The following is a 21780-nucleotide window of genomic DNA, read 5'->3' as shown; positions in this document are numbered from 1 at the left end:
GTGTGTGTGTGTGTGTGTGTGCAGTCTTAAAACCTTTGTCCTCTAAAAAAATCGCTAGAGGGCGCTGTTTGCTATCGTTAGATACAGCGTCTTGGCAAGGCTCAAGGATATTGATCCTTTCGCTGTAAAACGCATCACGAAATGCATTAAAATAATAATAATAATAATCAAATAGTCACATGGAATTCAACAAATGTCACCTTATTCGCGTAGATGACTCAAATACACAACACAAAATATGTGTTATGAGTCGTAACTAGGAAGTAAACTTCCTGGACTTGCAGGTGGGGAGACTGGTGATTACTCACGAGTAATTACAGACAACTAACAGGGTAAATGACGCGCTTTATTTTAGTGTTATGACCCTGTCAGCGCGACAGGCTGTCGCCAGTTCATCCCAGAGTACAGTATTAATATTGGGGATGTATTTTGACCTTGTAAGGCCACCGTAGTAACTTTAAATCGTTCATGTGTAATGCCTGGTGTAGCAGGAAGGAGGAGTTTCAAACTACTGGCATAACTTTGTTGGTGTGCAATCAATAGTCAAAAAAAAAAAAAAAAAAAAAAAAAATTACAGGGAGGGAAAAAAAAACCAACCCGATTATCAAATCTATGACGAAAAAATGGATTGTTTCCAGGGGGTCCAGATGACTCACTCACTCACTCACCCGCTCCGCGTCGGTTGAACTTCGACACACTGTCCACAATTACCGTAAAGTCTGGTGTGCATGCAACCTATCTGCGTGGCTTTTAGTTGGAGTTGTCGCAAAGTTATGGCTCTTACAAGTGGCCGGAGGGGTCGACTCACTGGCACCTGGCTCCGCCCCGCGAATGACCGACTATTTTCAAGATCCAGGAGCGGCTTTTTTTAGGTCTGTGTTGAGGGTCGCAGTCGGGATTCCAACACGTGTAAACACTCGGGGCGATACGCGGCTGAATCTATAACTTAGTAGGAAAGAAACCAAGGCTTACACGGCAAACAGGAGACGTGTTTATGACCCCCCCCGGCAACCACAAAGGAGGGCAATTGCGCCGCGATCTGTTGACCAAAATCTCATTCAGATGTGCGCAGCCTCACTGAGATAAATCCTCCCAGCCTCTCATATCGACTTTTAGGGGGCTGTCTTGTCTGTCCGTCGTGATTTAAACTCGCGTCCGGGGAGTCACTTTCAGGTTAGTTTCAACGGGCGGTTCGGGGAGACATTCTGGAAGCCCGGCCCATGTGCGCATCGAGTTTACCATGAGTGAGAAGCAGACGCTGGACGAGGCTCGACTCGCCGAGGATGAGGCCAACCAGAACCACGTCAAGCTGGGGGCGGGCGACGCAACAGCAACAGCCGCCGCCGCCGACGACGACGACGGGGAGGAGGAGAAGAAGCCGCCAGTGCGCTACGACGAGCCGCAGCCGACGCGTCTGTACAGGCGGCGCTGGCTCATCGTCTTCCTGTTCAGCTCCTACTCGCTGTGCAACTCGTACCAATGGATCCAGTACGGCATCATCAGCAACATCGTCGCCAAGTTCTACGGCGTGGACTACTTCACCATAGACTGGATGTCCATGATCTACATGCTGACGTACATCCCCTTCATCTTCCCCGTGACCTGGCTGCTGGAGAAGAAGGGTCTGCGGGTCGTGGCCCTGGTGGCCACGGCGTTCAACTGTCTGGGCACCTGGGTGAAGGTGGCCAGCGCCCGGCCGGACCTGTTCGCCGTCACCTTCCTGGGACAGTTCTGCTGCTCCTTCGCGCAGGTGTTCATCCTCGGCATGCCGTCCCGGATCGCCTCCGTGTGGTTCGGCCCGGACGAAGTGTCCACCGCCTGCTCCATCGGAGTGTTTGGGAACCAGGTAGGTTTGCGAAACGGCACCGAGCCGTCACTAAGGACAGCTGACGGGGGGGGGTCAAAGTTAGGCATTCAGCGAATCCTTCACCCATTACTGTACGTATGGCTCCGGGAAACGACGGCAACAAGACTGGGTCACCCCTCAGATTTGAGTGTTTGGTTGCGGGTTTGTTACGCAAAGAACGAACCACCTGGTGCCGGTACCGCCCGGAGAGGAAATTGAATCGAGCTAATATCTGTAAAAGTTGATAAAGAAACTCAGGCCCCAGCGAGAATTGAACTCGCGACCCCTGGTTTACAAGACCAGTGCTCTAACCACTGAGCTATGAGGCCGTGTGGGAGAGGGAGGCGTCCTTGGGAAGATCTCACAGCACCGCTGCAGCGGCTCACAGTTGCTTTTCATTCAGAACCGACTCAAGTGAAGCAATCATTGTGCACACAGCAGAAGATGTGTCTCATTTTTTATTAAAAAAACAAAAACAAAAACAAAACAGGGCGCAACAAAACTGATCTCTTTATGAAGCTGGACAATGATGACAGATAACAGCATTGACTCAGAGAACAGTTTTTGTTGTTAACTGGTTGGAAAACTATTTGGTCATCTCGCTTGAACTGTCACAATGAAACAACACAGACGAGTTTTAAGTGGTCTCGAGGCGATCGCACTGTGTGCACTTCATCTGTTAATCCTCCTGGGATTATTTAAATTGAACAGGGACGGTTTGGATAAGTCATCAAATGAACACGCAAAACGTTTGTTCGCACTGACGCTGTCAATAATAGGAAACCCCAAATCCAAAATTCTGTTGGAATCCAATGCTTCACTGGATGGCGAGCTGGGTTTCATTCATTAAAAGTGTTCTGAGTGGCAGTGATTTTGAGGTACCACAGCAAGCAGTTTACAGTCACAGCAGTTACCTTTAAAAAAAACCCGTTGTCATCTCAGTTGCAAGTGACCCACATATTGTTTAGGTCATTGGCACCGTAGTAAATAAATAAAGACTCCAGATTTATTAAAAGGTTTTTTTTAAATTGGTAATGAAGGAAAAAATTGAGTTCTTTCACAGACTCAACACTATGAGATTCTGCAACAGTGATTAATTTTATGGCAAAACAAGAGGGTGGTGGACAGTGACTGAACATCATGCAGCTATAAATGTTATATAAACGTCACCAGCCAGCTGGCACTTGTATCATGAAAATAAGGAAAAGAAAACCCAAAGTTGTCATTTTTCTTGAGTCTGGGCCGAGCACCTCTTTCTTTGTGTCCAACGCCTCCTTCACTGCTCTGCTGCCTGATGTTCGTGTTCACTGCTGAGCCCAAACTGCGCCTTTGGCCAGACACTGTTGCCCCACCCTGCTTCAATTATCTTCAATGAACCACAACGTCACGCTAAGAAATCCTTTGCTACGACTGTGCAACACGCTCAGCGGCATTTCCAAGACCGTCGGACAAACCGTGTCTTATTCATGTTCAGACGGAGGAAATGTCTCACCAGAGGGAAATTAAAAAAAAATCAATGAATAAACAGATAAGGTAATAAATACATAAATAATACACTAGTCCTAAGCAGATAAACATGAATAAAACATAACATCATAAAAATATCTCCATACAAATAAACCATAACAACAAAAACATGCATCATCCTCTTTTAACAAAAAAAAAGAGCAATTTGAAATTCAAGGCCGACCTCGTGCCTACCATGATACAACACAGCGCATCATCAGCAAAACTACTGATAATCTACAGTCGATATTTCTAGGTTGTTAAGCCCTCAAAAACAGAGGTGTCTCTTGCAGGAAATCAGACATATGACCGCGTTGTAGACGCTCCCCTCACTTTCAAAAGAGGGTCGACAGGACCTTATTTCTATTGTCTATTTCTTTGCGGTCGCACCTTAACTGGGTGCTTGAGTAGCCCGCTAACCTGGGAGTGGCCTCCGTATCCTAGGAACATCATCCTATATTAGCATCACATGTGCCACCAATTGTGAATGGACTCCGGCTGCGGCTGTGCAAACCTCTCTGGCATCTCCGAGGGAAGCGTCTCCCTCCGGCTGCTCAGGACAGCCGACGCTCTGCTCGTGGAGCGACAGAATGCCACAAAACGAGTCTTTCAAGGGAAACCTCGGCAGCGCGGAGCCCCGCCGTGACGTGTGGCCGTGGTCCAAGCCTGCCAAGAAAGTCTGTCCGGGCCTCGCTTCTCTTCGGTGGAGCCATGGACCTCTTGGTGGAACCGTCCCGGTAGGTTTCCACTGCGACGGGTCGCAGCTGCTCCCAAAGTCGGAGACCAAGCTGTACCGCCGCCGCTGGCTCATGCTGTTCCTCTTCGCCGCCGTGTCGGCGAGCAACGCCTCCATGTGGCTGCAGTACGGCATCATCTGCAACATCTTCACGTCCTTCTACGACGTCGACTCGTCAGCCATCGACTGGCTGTCCACCATCTACCTCCTCACGTACGTGCCCCTGGTCCTGCCCGTCCTCTGGCTCCTGGACGCCAGGGGCATCAGGGAGGTCGTCCTCGTCGGCTCGGCCCTCAACTGCATCGGCGCCTGGGTGAAAATCGGTAGCGCTCATCCGGACATGTTCCCAGTGGCGTTCTGGGGCCAGTTTCTTTGCTCGGTGGCCACCGTGTGCGTCCTGGGTATCCCCTCGTACTTGGCCTCGACGTGGTTTGGAGAACAAGAGGTTTCCACCGCGTGTTCCATCGGAGTTCTTGGAAACCAGGTTTGTCTGTTTGCGTGAGTGCTGAGTCCAGTGCATTCACGCAGGCCTGCGCTGGATGCCAGAGTTGCATGAGACTTGTAGTGTCCTGGTGTGAGAGCCCAGAGAGGATTGTGTGTTCGCCAAGTCGCTGAAGTTGCTTTTTCTCACAGTTTGGCCAATTAGATTCCGAAACAGGGAAACCTCCACATTGTTGAGCCATTTTTTAAATGGCAAAGAAAGGCTTAGACTCTGAAAACACATTCTTATAGCAAAGATTGTGAAAGTAGTACCTTATAATAGTTGTCATTTGGTACGTTTCCTTTCAGTGCTCAAAATCTCAAATTTTAGCCACAGCTTGCTTTGGGAGATTTATATTTTTTATCATATTTTTTTTTAATTGACACAAATTCTGGGGACGTGGTCATTTTTTAAAAATGTGTTTTTGGACTAATGTCTCTTATTACGCTCCATTTTCTTGTAGCTGGGCATCGCCATCGGGTTCCTGGTGCCTCCCATACTGGTGCCCAACGTGGACGACAAGGAGGAGCTGGCGTACCACATCCGAAACATGTTCTTCATCACGGCGGGCGTGGCCACCGTGCTCTTCATCCTGGTTATCTTTGGTAAGATTGAAAGTTTCAGTCCCCAATATATCTGTCAAATGCCTCTGCTGTGTTGACATGTCAGGAGTTTTCCGCGCTCAGTCGGCTGCATTAAATGCAGATTGACTGTGTATGAGTGGCTCAACCTCGTACAAGCAGTCAAACGAAGCTCCCCTGGTTCGTTACTCATTCGGTGGATCACTCAGTTGGCGGTCAGCTGACCTGAACTCTGGCCCGCAGTCCTGGACAAACTTAATGCTGTGCTCGCGAGGCAGCAGGAGAGAAGCAGAGAAGGAGCGCGCTCTATGAAATAAGCTGTTGTCCGGTCGGGGAGGAGGGCGGGGAAGGGGGAGGGGGAGGAGGGGGGGGCTAGTTGACAGGGAGTGTAAACCTCCTGCATTCACACACACAAAGGGAGCCTGTGAAGGAATTCCATAGTTCCACACCGAGCGCTACGTTCATGGCGGATGAGGCCGGCATTGTGCAGCCGGCGTCTCCTCTGAGGTCTGGTCAGTGACACAGCGTCTCAAATCGCTTTGTTCAGCTCGTTTGGTTCCTGCTTTTCCAGTTTGGCTGAATAAGCCTAAATATCACAGCGCTGGTGTTTTTTTTTTTTGTAGAATCTGCCCACTTGTGCGTCAGCGCTAGCTGCTTCCCCTTTGCTTCCTGCACTATTTCAAGCCATTTGACCATATGTGTTGTGTAAGATTGAATGCAACTGGTCTAGTTTAAGGAGAATCACCTTGTCCCGGTGTCGTAAAAACGTGTTTGACTTATTTGACACTTTTATTGTTTCCTACATAATTCCGTGTGTGTTCATACGTAGTTTTGATGCCTTCATTGTGAAACTGCAACGTCAATAGTCACGAGAATGAAAGAAAAGACATTGAATTCATAGGCTGCGTCCAAACTTTTGACCGGTAGCGTGTATAAAGAAACCAAGTGGCTCGACGAGGTATTTAGATTTTTATTGTCATTGTCGCATGACCATCTAAACCATCTCGACTCTCTGCCGAGCAGCACGGTCGTGATTCTGAGCTCATTCTGTTCATTGTTCGTCGACGGCAAGCAGAAGTGCATTCCACAGAAGTGACTCGCGCGGCTCAGTGGGCTGCCTCACCTGTTCCACGCCTGTCGTTTAAGTCAACAACAAGGAACTTGTCAAGTAAGCAGATCAGCACACAGTAAAAGCGACATAATGACTTAGTCATGACCGATAACGGCCCCTTTGTCTCTCAGCTCAATCGCTCACAGGAGATAACAGACACAGAAAAAAGATTACAGCTTTAGCTGTAAAATCGTATTCTTTGTTTTTCTTTGTTTTTGCGGTTGTTGTCGCAGCTTATGAGCGGCGCTGATTGCGGGGAGTTCACTGGGTTTTCTTCCTCTTTCGAGCGGCGAGACGGGAGCGGGGCGGTCGGACACGCGGCTCGTGCTGCTCCCAGGGAGGCCGGGACGGTTCGTCCTATGGTTTTTCATAGACGTGACGCATCATTATCGCACGTGTGGCTCAGCCTCTGACACACGCCGTGTGCGAGGGTTCTCCTGCTGGCCGGGCCATCTGCGAGTCGGCCTCAGGCGCGGATGATTGCACGGCAAAAAACAAAACAAAACACCGAAACAAATAATAAAACCTGCCCAAAGAGAGCTGAGACAACAAGTGGCGCTGCCGCTGACCTCTGAATAAACAGTCAGCCAAATCTGCAGGCAGTAAAAGAATTCAGTCTGCATGTTTACGTTAGATTCAAATGCTTAAATGCTCCAAAAGACTTGAATCACACTTTGTGTTGTTGTTGTTGTTGTTGTTGTTGTTGTTATTTCTGACCATAAAAAAAAAAAAAAAAAAAATCCCGGATGCGATGGGGATTCCTTTCGGGCTTGAAGTGCAGGCAAACTCACAGTGCGGCCGGGAGCCGAAGCCTTTAGGTGGGATTTAGCTGTGGGAGCGGCTCCAAGATCCACAGAGACAGACAGCTGTGGTTCCCTGCAGAGGACCGGAGCGACTTGAAGAGGCTGCGCAACAATTATCAACCCCCCCACCTCCACCCCCACCCACGACGTGCCCTCCAGGTGCCGCGTCCGGCTAATTGTCCCTCAGGATGCCTTGATTGTGCGGAACATGCACGTTTCCATTTCACGCTGTACATGTTTGGGCCTTTCCAGCTGTGACAGGACGCTCCGCATTCTTGCTATTTTTTGATCTTTCTTCTCCCTTTTTTTTTCTTTTTTTTTTGTCGCCGCCGCCGCCGCCGCTACGGGCAAATGTATACAAAGGCGTCGGCTTATCAAAACTCTCAACAGGAACCAGGAACACCGACACGAATACAAAGCATCAAGAGTGAGAATGTCCCGTACATACGTTTCACAAACGCGCTGGGTTTTTAGAAGACAAAAAAAGAAAAAGTTACGATATTCTGACATTGCGCATCGCCAGTTGAAATTTCCTGCAACAGCAATAGACAGATGGATAGATAGATAGATAGATAGATAGATAGATAGATAGATAGATAGATAGAGACTTTATTCATCCCTGTGGGGGAAATTCAGGTGTCACACCACACATAAAAAAACTGTTTTACAACAGACAATGAAATACACAGACATCAAAAATGAGAACAGCTGACAAACGTAAAACGGTGAGAGGAAACAACATGATAAGGTAATAAAATGAGTTTTAAAATGTACTTGCACGGGATTGTGTTGCAGCAGGGGAATTTCATTAAACTGAAAGGAAGTGGAGAGAAAATATCGCCCGGCGTCGCACAATCGCCCAACGGATCCCGACTGGATACCAGCAGCATTCGCAACAGCTGCTGCCTCTCCAGTGGGCGGCATGGAGAAATTAAACAGTGGCTGCACTTCCATGACTCCTGGAATTACGTAACCCCCCCCCCTCAAACAGTTGCAGCGCGGCCCCGGTGTCGAACGCGCTAAAACACACACGCTGTGCTTTGCCTCCCCGTGACCCCTGTTGATGTTTGTTGTCCGGCCTGCTGATTTGAAGTTTGTCCGCCTCACGTGTATCTTTTATTTACTTTGTCCTCCCATTGACTTCCCTCCGTCCGTCTGTCCGTCCGTCTGTCCGTCTGTCAGTCTTCCAGGAGCGTCCTGAGCTGCCTCCGACTCAGGCCCAGGCCATCGCCCGCTCCATCCCGCCGGAGCAGTACTCCTACACCGCCTCCATCCTCCGGCTGCTCCGCAACAGGCCCTTCATCCTCCTCATCATCTCATATGGTGCGTCACCCTTATTTCCACCAGGGGGTCTTTTTTTTTTTTTTTTTGTTCCTGTGTTCTAAAAATATTTTGAATCTTTGCTTGCTTGCGTGAATCCACGCTCTGTTGGATAAACGATTTTATCTTCTCGGAGGCAGGGCCTCAGTTTTTTTTTTTCTTTTCCCACTATTATCTCGTTGGAATCTCATAAAAATGCAGGCGGGTTATTCATAAGCTCGCGGACGCAGCTCGCCAACGGGGTTCAAAGTTTATTTATGGTCCAGCTGCGCTCAACAAATGATTCACGTCGAGCCTGCGGAGGTTTGAGCTGCTGCTGCTGCTGCTGCTGCTGCTGCTGCTGCTGCTGCTGCTGCTGCTGCTGCTGCAGACGTCACGTTCTGTCCCGTCTCCTCCACTTGGTCTGCGTGTGTGGGCACGTCAGGAAAAAATGCGGTTGCAGCTCATGTGACTATTATTTCTGTGTGTAACTGTTCCGCCCCGGTGGCCTGCGTCCGTCACCTGTTCACTGTCTGTCTCGGCTGTCATTCGCCACGCTTAGAGGTGCAGTTCTCCCCTGAATTGGAAGTTTCACCCGTTGGCCGCTCATCGCTTTCTCAGTGACGGCAAAAGGACTCCATCTGTTGGAGGCTGCAGGCAGCCAGGGACTCCCCACCTGAATAATAAGCACATCCAAATAGTGGATGTGTCTCCATGCTGCTGGTGTGGAGGCTCTAATTTGGATGCAAACGGCAGCAGCACGTTGCTGATGCGCTGCAGCTTCTGTCTCGGAGGCCCTGGTGGGTGTCCTGGCTAAAAGATATTGAGGTTTCAAGTCAAATTGAACCTTGCAAAATCGTAAAAAAAAAAAAAAAAAAAAAGTTAAGTAATTGTAGTTGTTTCACGCAGACGCAGGGAGAACCTGCGGAACTCAGGGCCCCAGGGCCAGGAATCGAACCTGCAGCCTTCTCGAAGCCACTGTCAGTGTCAGTTTTTAACAGTACAGAACTCACAGGCAGTAAGTGTGAGGGCAGGCGGTCAGAGATGATAACAATAATACAGAAAATGAGAGTGTGCACTCACTGGGTGCAAACCTTTTATAGAAATCCTCTCTCCTGCGCGGCTCTGTTTTGGAAAAGGTTCCCGTTCGGGGTCGTCGGACCCGACTGCGCACCACTGCTCCGACTCTGATATGTCACGATTCTCCGGAGCTGGACCCTGGTTGTGTTGTGCAGGCTTTTTCTTTTCTCGTTCTTAACTTAACCTGTGTGGTTTTTTTCCCCCCCTCGACCGACAGGCTTGAACGTGGGCTGCTTCTACGCCGTGAGCACGCTGCTCAACCGCATGATCATCGCCTTCTACCCCGTGAGTCCCCGTCCACGCACACTCGTACACATATAAATACCGTGCGAGTCTCTTTGATGCTTCGGCGTTCCTCCTGCATCCATTTCCACTCAGGCCCATCGGCCATCAGTTTATTTTCGGTTCCTGACGAGCTCTCAGAGACATTCTGTCGGCACGTTCTGGTATGCTGCACCGAGAGGCCGCTGACCCCCCCTGGTGCCTGGTGTGTGTGTGTGTGTGTCCTGCAGGGGAAGGAGGTGGAAGCCGGCAGGATCGGCCTCACCATCGTCATCGCGGGCATGGTGGGCTCCCTCATCTGCGGCATCTGGCTGGACAAAACCAAGACCTACAAGTGAGTCACGCGGCTCGGAGGTCGCCGGGGGCACCGCCTGGGTTTTCGGGGGGAGACTTCCTCACACCTGGGTGTTTGTGCTTCCCGTCCACCCCGGTCGCTCCCGGGCCTCCTGTTTGTTCAGGTGCCGCTGGTCTCACTGCCTCTCTCTGATCTTCTCGCTCCTCTTCCTCGTCGGCCTTTTTTAACTGCGTCGTGACGGCGGTGCACGCCCAGTAGGCGGCATTAGCCGGGTGTTAGCCCCCCCGCCCCCACCCTCGCCCCCGGACCCGTTTGACCTCGACAACGGGTCTCGCAGTTGTGCATGTTTTAGAACTACGGACACACAGATCGGGGCCGCGTTGTGTTTTGGTCGTCTTCTTGTCTTCTCTTGGTAAACTGAAATAACGACATTTTCAGGAAACTGTAAAAGTTTTGCAGGTCCTTTTTGTTGGATCTTATCTTTTGCGTGCAGTATTTGTTTATACAAGCTAATCTCCCGAAGCGACGGCGGATAAACGGCGGGCGGAACAACAATAGCGCTTGTTTGAACCCCCGTGGCTGTACTTCCTCCAGATAAATGTACATTTTTCTGGATAAGTGCACAACTACTGAGCCTTTATACTCCAGCGTAATATTCAAAAGTAGCCCTTGACTCCATGCAGCGCCGTGCCATCGCTGTTAGCGCTTTTTCATTCATTTCTTTGACAAATTCACTTTTTCTTCTGAGTTCTGATTCACAATGTTTAGGGGTCGCGTCGCCCCCTTTTGGTTCGGTGTCAGCTTGACATCTGGGCCGCCACTGGGCGACGAGAGGCTCCTGGGTTCCAAGCACGGCGAGCAAAGGTTAAAAATTTGCTTCGTCCCGCTGCAAACCAGCCGCAGCCGCAGTGAGAAATGACAAAAATGCCGAGAATTGCAGGTTTGTGGTTTGTATCGGGACCAAGAACAAAGCAGCAGCAGCTCCAGTCTCACCTGCGAGGAATGGAATTATTGTTGTTTTTTTTTGAAAATGGTATAAAATAGTTGGAAAATGCAGCAAAATGTTAAAGAAAGGATTAAAAGACACCTTGCTGAAAAGAGATGTGATTTAGAAGAAATTTTGAATTTAAAAAAGACACTGGTCATTTTTTTCTGTTTTTTTTTTCAATTAAATGAAAGTTTTGTATTTGTATTTTTCTTTGATATATAAACTCTCGGTCTTGTCTCGATCTCGATGCTCTCCAGTCTTGATAAACTCTTGGTCTCGCTTGGTGCCGTCTTGACTACAACACTGGTGTCCGTCTCGCCTCCCTGCAGACAGACGACGCTGGCCGTCTACCTGATGTCCCTGGTGGGGCTGGTGGTCTACGCCGCCACCCTGGGCCTGGGCCACCTGTGGGTGGTCTACATCACCGCTGGAGCTCTCGGGTAAAAACACTCGTGTCTTTTTTTCCGTCTGCGTTCCTAATCAAAATGTTCTGGTGAAGTCAGTTTCCTATCCAGTCACGCACTTCTCGAGAAATCTTCTCCTTTTTCTTCTCCTCTGTCTTCTTCTTCTTTTAGCCTGCTCCCTTCAGGCGGTCACCACAGCCAATTATATGCCTTCAAAAAAAAGAACCTTCCAAAACAAAATCATGCAGACCCAAAATCAATTATAAAAAAAAGCAGAGTGCAGCCACAGTATGTAGGACACATCTTGAAAAGGTTTGAAAGTGAATGAAGGGGGATTCATGGGCTTGTCGCCCACATTCATTCAAATAGGATGGATTTCAATTCTTTTGAAATCTCGATGATCATGTGAGGGAAATGTGACTCAGGCAGGAGGTGCCGACCCCGAGCCGCTTGGTAGGAAGGTGCTAAGTTTCATTTATTAGGTAGTCAGAACCCAGTCAGTGGTTTTAGGTTCAAGATTTCCTCTTAATTTCTGTTTTTATCTCCACGCGGCTTTTTTTTTTTTTTTTCCAACCTCAGAGGTTTGACCTTTACCTCCACGTGCTTGTCTTCCCTTCCAAGTCGGAATCAATTGCAGCATCAATTGTGGTCGGGTGCTGTTTTTATTTTTTTATTTTTACCTCAGCCTAAAGTTGTTGTGACACCGTGTTGTGTTGAACTTTGGCTGTCTGCCCGGGTTTTCACCCTGCTTCCGTGTCATACTTGTTTGCCAGCGTGGAGCCTCTTGGTGGTGACCCTTGCCTCTGTCCACCGTCACCAAAAGTTTGGGTGATTCATCAAAACCGCTCTGTAAGTTAAACTGTAAGCTGCGGTTTGGCTTCTGTGCAGGTGGAAACAGAGACGAGGAAGATTTAGAGGACTCAGACTCAAGACAGTTTCATCTTTCACAATCGTACATTTATGAACTGCGCCATATATAATGTTTTTTTTTTGGTGTGTTTTACTGTCTTCCTGTTGTATTTGTTTGACCGTCGCCCAGTCTCCTCTCCTCTTGGTGTCATTGTCCTCTGGTTTTACTCCAATTTAATGTCTCTTGTGTGCCTCTTTGTACATACTACGATCCTTGTGTCCTTTTTGTGTGTTTTTAATGGTTTTTAGCATCAGGTCGGAGGACTGCGGTTGAAAATTAGACTCTGCGTAATACCGGCACATTGACAGGAACGTAAAATTAATGTAAAAAAATGTAAAAAAAAAGAATCAGTTTCCACCTCGGAGCTGAGAAACAATTTTACCTTTGAAGATCAACTCCTAATGGAGGTGATTTGTCTTGGTTTATGACCAGAAACTTAGATGACTCACCTTCTCTATCTCCCTCTCTCGCTGTCTCTTTCTCACACACACACACACTCCCCTTTCCCCTTTGTTTGGTGCTACATTTTGTTATTACATCCACGCAGCTGTGTCAGTGGAGGCCACAGGGTATGGGCAGCTTTGTTGCAGGACTCTTTGCCAGCAGTTGTGAAACTTTCCCACCAACTGAGTAAAAGCTTTTTCACAGTTTGATTTCCTTTGAATTGAAAAAAAAGAAAAGAAAGAAAAAGGCTGGGGGAAAAAAAAAAGGGATTTCAGTTCCCGATTTCCAGCCCAATGTTTCGTCTGCTGGCGAGTCAGGAGGTGTTTGAACTTGCCTCCAGCGTCGCCTCGGACCCATTGATTGGTCGGGGTCGCTCGGCGGCTCGGTGTTTGGACCTTAGACCCGCCCTTGCCGGCTGGCTTCGTGGATGGAGCTGCCGCTGGGATTCGCACCTCCGCGGCCTCCTTATCTCTCCCCGATACCAGTTTGGCAACGTGCAAACGCGCTGCTCCTGAGGTGCAAAGTTTTCTCTCCGCTCTGATTCAGTCGGGAGACAAGTGTGCTCTGTGTTTCTGCGTAAATAACCCCGAGGGAGTCTTTCTGAATGAGGGACTCTGAGAAACTGACTGGAACGATCCACCTGTTAGTCACATTTAAATTGTTAATTATTATTTATTTTTTTTCTCAAATTCCAGTTAAGTCCAAAAGCTGAAGCTACGGAAGAGGATTAGGGCCACAAGAAGAGAAAAAATTAAGATGGATTTTTTTTTTTTTTTGTAACAAGTTTCCAATTTGAGAATGAAGTTGAAATTTCAAGATTAAAGTCGAAACTTCGAGAATAAAGTTGACGTAATTTTGCAATTAATATCAAGGTGAAGTAAGTCAAAATGTCGAGAATAAAGTTGAAAGCCTCTGCGGGAAAATTTCGACTTTATTCATGAAATTTCATCTTTTTTATGTTGACTTTTTCACGAAATTTTGACTTTATTCACGAAACATCAACTTAAAACTCAAAATAAAAATTCTGCTTACTCTAATTTTTTTTTTCTCTTCTTGTGGCCCTAATCCTCTTTTGCATGGAGCTCAATGTCCCCTTGATCCTCCTCCTGACATAATCCAGAGGCCCAAAGCTCACTCCCTTTAATTCTTCTCAGTCTTCTTCTGTGGTTTTCAGCTGAAACTCACAGCAGTTTCTTCCTGACTGTCCCCTACTTGGTTAAATGCTTTCTGTTTTCTCCGGGAAAGACCAACCGGTGTTTTTGAGGAAGCTTTTGAGAAAGTTTTCTAAAAAAAACTCTGCCATATCCAAAGCGACTCTGTTGACCGTGTGTGTCCAGGTTCTTCATGACGGGCTACCTGCCGCTGGGCTTTGAGTTCGCCGTGGAGCTCACCTACCCGGAGTCGGAAGGAACCTCGTCGGGACTCCTCAACTGCGCGGCGCAGGTACGCTGCTGGGCCTCACGGGGCAGAGACGGCATTGCAGTGTTTTTCACAAGTGACTCAAAGTCACAAAGTGACTCAACGGAGTCATCGCAATCAACAGGTTCTGCGAAATGCAAAAACCTTATTTAACAAATGCAAATGCATTTTTCTCGATGTTTTGCTTGTGTGGAAGTCGATCAGGGCAAAATGCAACAGGAACGTGCACTCAATCCACAGAAATCAAGGAGCTGCAGAAATCCTCCTATTGTCAGTGAACCTTTCCCCCCCCCCCCCTGCACTGTGTGTCTCTGCGGCTGCGCAGGTGTTCGGGATCATCTTCACCATCGCCCAGGGGAAGATCATCGACAGGTTCGGCACGCTGGCGAGCAACATCTTCCTCTGCGTCTTCCTCGTCATCGGCACCATTATGACAGGTGAGGGGAAGCAAAAGTTTATTTCCGGCACACATTTGCTTTCGTCCAGCTGCGAGTTGGCCGCTGCCCTCAGGTGAGAAACGGCAAAAATCCCCAGAATGCGGGCGTCGTTGCTGCTCAGAGGAGAAACGCAGGCGTCTGGTTTGCGTCAGGAGTGAAAACATATTTTTTATGAAGGCGGGTTGAAAAAGTTCTGCAGCCGGATTAAAAAAAAACGCTTCTAAGCCGCGACAGCATCGCCACTCTGACCTGCGAAAGGTGAAACGATTGCAGAGCCGCGCCGGGTTTATCATTCTGAACACCGAGTCATGCGCAGGGGGCTTAATTAATAAGCACACGCGGGCAAAACGGCAATTAAATCGCGCTGCGATCCAGAAGTGTTATATAACTGCAGCTCAGCGGCCGTTCAGAGGCCGAATAAGCGATGCGTAACTCTTTAAAGAAACACTTAAGTCACTGGAGCAAGGAAAACCTCGCGGGGGCTGTTTAGCAGCAGAAAGGTCAAACAAAGTGAGAAGTCGTCAGCCACGTGACTGACTGGACTTCTTCTGGCTGTCGGCAGCGGCAGCAGCAGCAGCAGCAGCAGCAGCAGCGGCAGCAGCAGCAGCGGCAGCAGCAGCGGCAGCAGCAGCAGCACCTCTTCACAGAAAAAGGAAGCGTGTTGTGACAAAAAGAAAAAAAAAGAAAAAACAAAGCTCTCAGCTGAAACTGCAGATGATTCGTCATGAACTGAGGAGAGAGTTTTCTCTCAGTAACGCAGGAATTCAGTTTCGGAGGTTTGAGTTTAAAAATTAAGTCGCTCCGTCAGCCTGCGGCTGTTGTTCTGCTGAGCTGTTAGTTGATGTTTAAGTCAATATGCTCGAGCTGGTGGATCCCCCCCCCCCCCTCCTCCACAGGTAAATAAATACTAAGCAATAAGTGCAGAAAAGTGCGGCACTGACACAAAAGAGCCACCTGCTGGGGAAGCGCCGGTATTACACCAGTTACCCCCATCTGAAGCGAGGAGACTTTGTTGTTGTTGGTGGGTTTTGTTTTTGTTTTGTTGTTTGTTTGTTTTTTAAAGGTTCCATTCTGCACCAGCAAAGCCCTCAACCCAGCATATTTAGCCCTCTGTTTACAGCTTCCTTGCGTGGAAAACTCTTATTTTCAGTTTCCTTTGAGATTTGAGGGTTTATCGACCTTCCAGGCGTTTGAAAGGTGACAAAAAATGAGGCAAGCCGCCTGTTGCGCTACGGCGTGTCCCCACTTGTTTGGAGCTCTCTGATGCATTTTCACCAACAGGAAACAGTTCACAATATTTGACCTCAGGTGTTTGCAGCTGTTCCGCATCCTGACAGATCCTTCGTCTCTCCGCAGGGTTGATCAAGGCCGATCTGCGGCGGCAAAAAGCGAACCAGCTGGCCAAGGAAGCAGTGAGTAACGTGAAGCGCTCGACTGAGGTTTCATTCGCTTGCATGCAGGCCTGCGGTCAAGGTTCTAGCCTCTTTTTCGGGTCTACCGGCCATTTGCTTAACCGCCGTGTGAACGGGCTTCGTAGCCATCTGTGCGTCTCACTTATCCTCTAACGCATGACATCTGACGCTGCTGCACTCAGCCTTTGCATGCCGTCTAACAGAGGAGCTGTTTCCACACTAACGAAAATGCTTTCGGTGGCGAAACTCATTTTAAGAATGAACCAGCTGCTCTCTTCTTGAGTTATGCCTCTTTTTGCTGCTTGCCAGGCTTTCATAACGGCTCCCTTTTGTCCTCCACTGACAAGTTTGGCCTCCTAAACCTTCACATCTAAGACTAAACCAACAACACAAAGTACTGACACGTGATTCCGATTTCAAGTTGCCGCCTGTCTGTGCATCTCTTTGGTTTGGGATGTGGATGCAGACGGTAAAAGTCTGGAAAGACTACCTGCACATTGCAAGTGGTTCATGAGCCCTGAGCCAACAGCGATGCGGTCCTTCTTGTCTGCTCTAACAATAGCTTCCCCTCAGGTGTGTCTGTGACTAATTTGTACACAATCATCTTCCTCTTCCTTTTCTTTTTTTAAATTTTATTTCCGCTGTCTTGATTAAACACTCTTTCATCACTTTCAACCTCTGCTGTTGACAGGTTGTTTCACTCTTTCATCATAGTGTAGAATGTGAAAGGCCTCACTCAGGCAGAACCGGGAAGAACCAGGCATCTCCATGCCTGTTTGGGTCTGTTTGGGAAGAGCTTCTGAAGCAGATGCCACGAGTTACAATTACAGCTTTGTTTTTCTTCTCAGTGTTTCTTGCAGTACACTCACAGGAAATCAAAGACGGACACTCTTGTCGTAAAAATATGCAAAGCTGCACTTTTTACGTTTTTTCTGGTTGAAATTGAGAAACTTTGCTTCGCTGAGTCAAGATGAAACAAACAAAACTAACAAAAAAAAATAGTGTTTCGACTCAGTTTTTTTTTTTAAGTAATCAGTCAGAAAGGGAAATGGTTTCTCAGCACTTCTCACCATCTTCACTCCTCTGACTTACTTGAACGCTCCTCAATAATGCTTGCGCACCTCCACTCTCCACCAGAGGGCGCCAGTTCCCAAACTTACATCGTGTAGCTTTGAACCAATCTTCAAAAAATACACTCACACTGTCTCTACAAATGTTGTGATCCCGACCTTGACCCTGACCCCGAACCCCGACCCCAACCTCACTCCAAAATCCACCTCCAATGAGCACTGGCACCGTTGGTAATCAGCAGCTGTTGTTCTAGGCGGAGGGGAAGCTGTCGGAGCAGGACTACGGAGCTACGTCGCTAATCAACAAGCAGCAGAGCCCCGCTTCTGAAGCCTGATCAATAAAGCTTTCCTCTTAAAAAAAAAAAAAACAATCTGCTTAAATCTAAGCGCGACACGCTGACGCTTGAAGGTAGGAGCACACCGCCCGCAATCAGCACCACCACCCTTTCACCTCCTTTCTGTTTCCTCCAATCACACTGATACACAATCCATTGTCCATGTCAATCACCTCAAATCAGTTTTCTTTTCTATTCTTTCTTTATTTGATGTTTTTGGTCAAGCAGCTGTTTCAGTCCCCAGCTCAACAAACCAGAACTTCGCTCTGAGAACAAAAAACACACAGGTGTTGCTCACTGGACTCTTGGAATTAGTGCATAGTTTATTTCTTGTATTGTTTTTAGTGCTGCAACAGCATAGTTTCCCAATTTGGGAACAATAAAGTGCATCTATCCATCTATCTACGAAGGACTGGGGGGGTCAGACTGAGTGTTTGAGCCTGATTGCTGCAGACCTGCCGCCGCTGACCCTTCAATTAGCTCAGCCAGTTGTTTGCGATCACGGTTAATCCGATTATTTCCGACCGACTCGGAATCCCCTTGTCCCGTCAAAACCAGTTGCATTCACCGCAGCCAAACTGTTGGAAAAAAAGAGTTAGTAGGCCAAGGGCCTCGCGGTTTGCTATCAGTGTTTTTCTGGCTGTGCTTGACCCAACGACCCACAGATACTGCAATCACCGTTGGCTCCCGTCAGCCACCCAGAGGTCAGACTGTTTTGAGCCTTTTTTTGTTGGTGTTTTTTTTGGCCTCTAATGCAAACATTTGTCTTGGCTTAAAGCTCTTTTTGCTCACGAGGCTACAACGACTGCTTGTAAAATAAATCCTGCCGTCAGGCACGTTTGGCAGTGCGTTTGCAAAATGACTGATCAGATTGCAGACTCTCGATTAAACACATTTATATCGATGCCACACACGGCGCCGAAGTCGCTGTGCTGACTTCAGAGGTGTTTTTGAAGATGTGTGTACAAAGTTCTGGCGGTAATTGCGTTTTTGTTTTGTTTTTTGCAGACCGTAAAATAATGTGGTTGCAGAGTCATTAGAAATGACAAAGGAAAATGGGTGATTGTAATTGTTTAAACGTGTCTGTTTTTCGCTTTAAATATTTGTAGATTTGTAGACTGTGTCCCAAAACGCAGTTCGCTGGCAGCTACTTTCTTCAGTTGTGTGTGCGCTCCTTCATTTTCAAAGGAACCTCTATTCTTTAGCGGCTCGGTGCGTAAGCTCTAGTGCCATCTTGTGGTCATAAAAGCATATTGCAAAGCAAAGAATGCCTGTTAAAAGTGGAGCCTCGCTTGACGTAAATACAAATATTTACAACAAACAATTTTACTCGTATTTAGCGTCTTTGCCAAAATAAGAGCATATGTACATTTTTATTTCCCCCTATTTATTTTCCCGCCAATAATTGTCACTCATTTTGTGTAGTTTTCTAATTTGGCATCAATAAAGTACATCTACATATCTATCGTTTGGGCCTTTTACAGAAACGTTCACCTTTGTTTGCAAGACATCATGGGAACCAAAGTCTTTGACTGATGTGATCCTTTTTAGATGATTTGTTGTTCAGTGCACAGGAACTGTTAAACTAACATGTTTTGTTTTTTGTTTTTCCCCCGTTAGGAATCAAGTGAGTGCAGCAGCGAGGGCGGCCCGGATGAGCCTGTTATCATCAGAGAAGCCCAGTTTTAAACTGACACTAACTTATATATGGAAGAAAAACAAAATCACCACAAACTGCCTTGTTGTTACTGTTGTAACACGAGATGACAGAGCTGCACCGGACCTGCACGTCTTCAGACAGGACACGTGATGTGAAATTTACTATTTATTAAAAAAATATATTAAAAAAATACTACAAATAATTAAACAATTAATGCGTCGATAAGACATGTACTTTGTACGTTTTCAGCGTTTAAGAAGTATTTTTTCAATGTCTCACTTGAATGTTTAGGGTTTTTCTTTTTTTTTTTTTTTTTTTTAAATCCTCAAATCCCTTTTTGTGCCACGACAGTTTTATGAGCTCGTGATGTGCCGTGTAAATAAATAAAAGCACAAGAGAAAAATGACAAAAATATTTTTTGGCCATTGTTAACATGTAAATACTTGCCACTTTTGACCGATTTTAATTTTGTTTTTACTCAAACTGTCGGCCTCAGTGCCTCTGATAAGGCAAAAAAAAATAAAAAATTGGGAAATACACTGTAACCCCATTAACCTGAAATAAAACAAACCCTTCAAAAAACAAAAAAAAAAAAAAAGAAACCAGCTAATTTCTTTCTTCTTCGGTGTGATTTACTGTCTGTGTCAAGCCACTTGTCAGCATGTCGACCAAAAGAACCACATCAGGGCAACAACGAGCCACTGAGGACATTCCGTCTTTAATTGAAGAACTTCCTCATTTGTCATTTGTCTTCTTCTGACTCTCACACTGCACTTTGAATCTTTGCAGGCAACTTCATCACTTACAGTTTCTCTCTTTGTTTTGTTTTGATATTCATTCTCGCACCCCATAAAACTTTTCATGGGAATGTAGCTTTTAATTGGAAAACATTTGTCGGACAGATGTGGTGTGCAGGCCCAAGTTTTTTTTTCTTTTTTTTTTTCTTTTTTTCTTTTACAGTAAACCAAGCAAATAAAATCCACATAAAAACCAAACACCCCCCATTAAAAGCCAAAACAACAACAACAACAAAAAAAAAACCCTCATCTACTGGGACCGGTTCTCAATTTGCCATCCAATTCTCGCAGATGGTTTGAATAGGAAAAATGTCTTTGGCTCAAGCGAGACGCTTAACTGCTTATTGGTTCGCACCGCACAAAAGAAAACAGCATCAAGGGATCAGAAAAGGCTCGTCTGAGAACTTCATCTCTTCTGATCTTTTCTTTCTGGGTACAAAGGTTACCGCTGGTGCTGACTTTTTTTGCTTTTTCCCCCCTCCCTTCTTCGAGGAGCACTGCACGAATGCAGCTTGCTTCCTTCCTTTCGTTCCTTCCTTCACTGGCCACAAGGGGGAGACATTGTAGTGCGAAAATGTAGGCGATTCGAACACAAAAAAAATCAACCGGGTATCCCAAGAGGACTGAAATGAGAAGAAAGGGGATGTGTATGTGTGTGTGTGTGTGTGTGTGTGTGTGTGTGTGTGTATTTTTTTTTTTTTAAAAAGTTGATGTTAATTGTTGTTTTTTTCCACAGCGTTTCACTTTTTTAGAGAGATTTTGAATCGACCTCAGCTGGATTAAGACCCGGGGGAACACGTCGACTCCCAGCGTTGGTCTGCACAAATGACCACATGACACATCTCGCTGGCATAAATCGAGATAAAGCCGCCTCTCTGCAGCTCGCTGGTGAGATCATCCTGACTGCAGGCCAGTTCACTTGGAGAGCGGCTCCCATTTGACTGATTCTCAGATGATCTCATTGTTCTGCAGTTAGCTAATGACTGATCCCTGGCAGAGGCTGGTTGCAAGGCTCTCTCTCCGTCAGGAGGCTCTGGCCTTCTTTTGTTGTTTTTCCTCTCCTGGTATATTCGAGGTTCATTAGCATGTCCGAGCTGTGTTAAAGTCTAAAGATAGAACGGTCAAGTTTAAATAAACAGGTTTTGTTGAGTGAAATAAAAAAAAGGTTTTATTTGTTACGAGAGTACGTGGCCAGCGTAGTCGCCATCGTCCCGCCTCGTGGTTTTCTTTCCCTCTCCAAACTGTTGTGTTGAGAGAAATGCCACCAAATGACCTCTTGTGGAGATGGATGTTTGAAAAGGGGCCTCTTGTGTACCTATAAGCTGTGACATCCAAAGTTACTTGGAAGCAACGTGCCGCACGGTGCCGCATCATAAAGTTGATAGATGTTGGGACTGTTATGAAAAACATCGGGTTTTTTTGAGTGCTCGAAAGGTTTAAACCGAGTGTGACAACGGTGCTCTTTGTTTGAGGACACATGATTTAAAGGGGAGAGAAAAAGATTCAAGGTTCTCCTCTGAGAGAGGGGGGAAAAAATAAAATGAAAGTAGTTTAAATGACTTCATTCATCTTGCAGGCATTTTTTTGAAAAAAAAAAAAAAGAAGAAGAAGAAGTCAGTTCTGCGTGGTTTATTTTATGTGGAGAAACAGTTGTAGTCATACCTCAAATGATCAGACTGCAAGCATTAAAGTATGCGGTCCCTTAACGTTTAAGATAAACTTGCCGCGTAAAAAACCCCAAAGTCGGCTAATTTTTCTAGCGTCTGAGCCCCTCGAAGGCTCTAAACCCCAAACTGTCCTTTCAAGATTCCTGCGTTTTGCAAAAGTCTGTGATTTATGTGCGATCCAAAGATTCAGCTAGTTGTATTTTTACACTGACTGCGG

At 46.8% G+C, this 21780-nt stretch overlaps 2 protein-coding genes and 1 non-coding gene across 4 annotated transcripts; 2 read left to right on the top strand and 1 right to left on the bottom strand.

Moving 5' to 3' along the window:
- The first annotated feature begins 750 nt into the window (after positions 1–750).
- On the top strand, positions 751–19298 carry LOC142881536 (choline/ethanolamine transporter flvcr2b-like). Of its 2 annotated transcripts, XR_012925595.1 has the most exons (11): positions 753–1846; positions 5033–5174; positions 8247–8387; positions 9661–9728; positions 9956–10059; positions 11338–11448; positions 14104–14209; positions 14511–14622; positions 15979–16034; positions 17359–17513; positions 19060–19298. XR_012925595.1 is itself a non-coding variant. In XM_076015865.1 (10 exons), exons 1-10 carry the CDS (start codon positions 1241–1243, stop codon positions 19126–19128), a joined length of 1515 nt encoding a protein of 504 aa, XP_075871980.1. In that variant the 5' UTR covers positions 751–1240; the 3' UTR covers positions 19129–19298. The 2 variants fall into 2 exon arrangements, 1 of the variants encoding a protein (XP_075871980.1); XM_076015865.1 differs by lacking the exon at positions 17359–17513 and having other exon boundaries at positions 751–1846.
- Positions 2103–2175, bottom strand: trnat-ugu (transfer RNA threonine (anticodon UGU)). Its single transcript has one exon. It is a non-coding gene; the product is annotated as a tRNA-Thr (tRNA).
- On the top strand, positions 3388–5004 carry LOC142881537 (choline/ethanolamine transporter flvcr2b-like). Its single transcript, XM_076015866.1, has one exon. The coding sequence runs from the start codon at positions 3943–3945 to the stop codon at positions 4588–4590; it is 648 nt and encodes a 215-aa protein (XP_075871981.1). The 5' UTR covers positions 3388–3942; the 3' UTR covers positions 4591–5004.
- Positions 19299–21780: the final 2482 nt, after the last annotated feature.

This window comes from Nelusetta ayraudi, unplaced genomic scaffold, assembly GCF_046127955.1.
Source record: "Nelusetta ayraudi isolate G7.1 ecotype Tasmania unplaced genomic scaffold, CSIRO-AGI_Nayr_v1 ptg000202l, whole genome shotgun sequence".
Taxonomy (NCBI): Eukaryota; Metazoa; Chordata; class Actinopteri; order Tetraodontiformes; family Monacanthidae; genus Nelusetta; species Nelusetta ayraudi.
Note: the sequence above shows the minus strand (reverse complement) of the source record. Positions and strands in the feature narration are given on the sequence as shown.

Excerpts from the sequence above, each read along its gene's own strand:
- LOC142881537 (XM_076015866.1), top strand. The coding sequence starts at position 3,943 with ATGCCACAAAACGAGTCTTTCAAGGGAAACCTCGGCAGCGCGGAGCCC.
- LOC142881536 (XM_076015865.1), top strand. The coding sequence starts at position 1,241 with ATGAGTGAGAAGCAGACGCTGGACGAGGCTCGACTCGCCGAGGATGAG. Across the intron at positions 14,210-14,510 it reads TCCTCAACTGCGCGGCGCAG|GTGTTCGGGATCATCTTCAC; the intron begins GTACGCTGCTGG and ends GCGGCTGCGCAG. Across the intron at positions 16,035-19,059 it reads ACCAGCTGGCCAAGGAAGCA|GAATCAAGTGAGTGCAGCAG; the intron begins GTGAGTAACGTG and ends TTCCCCCGTTAG.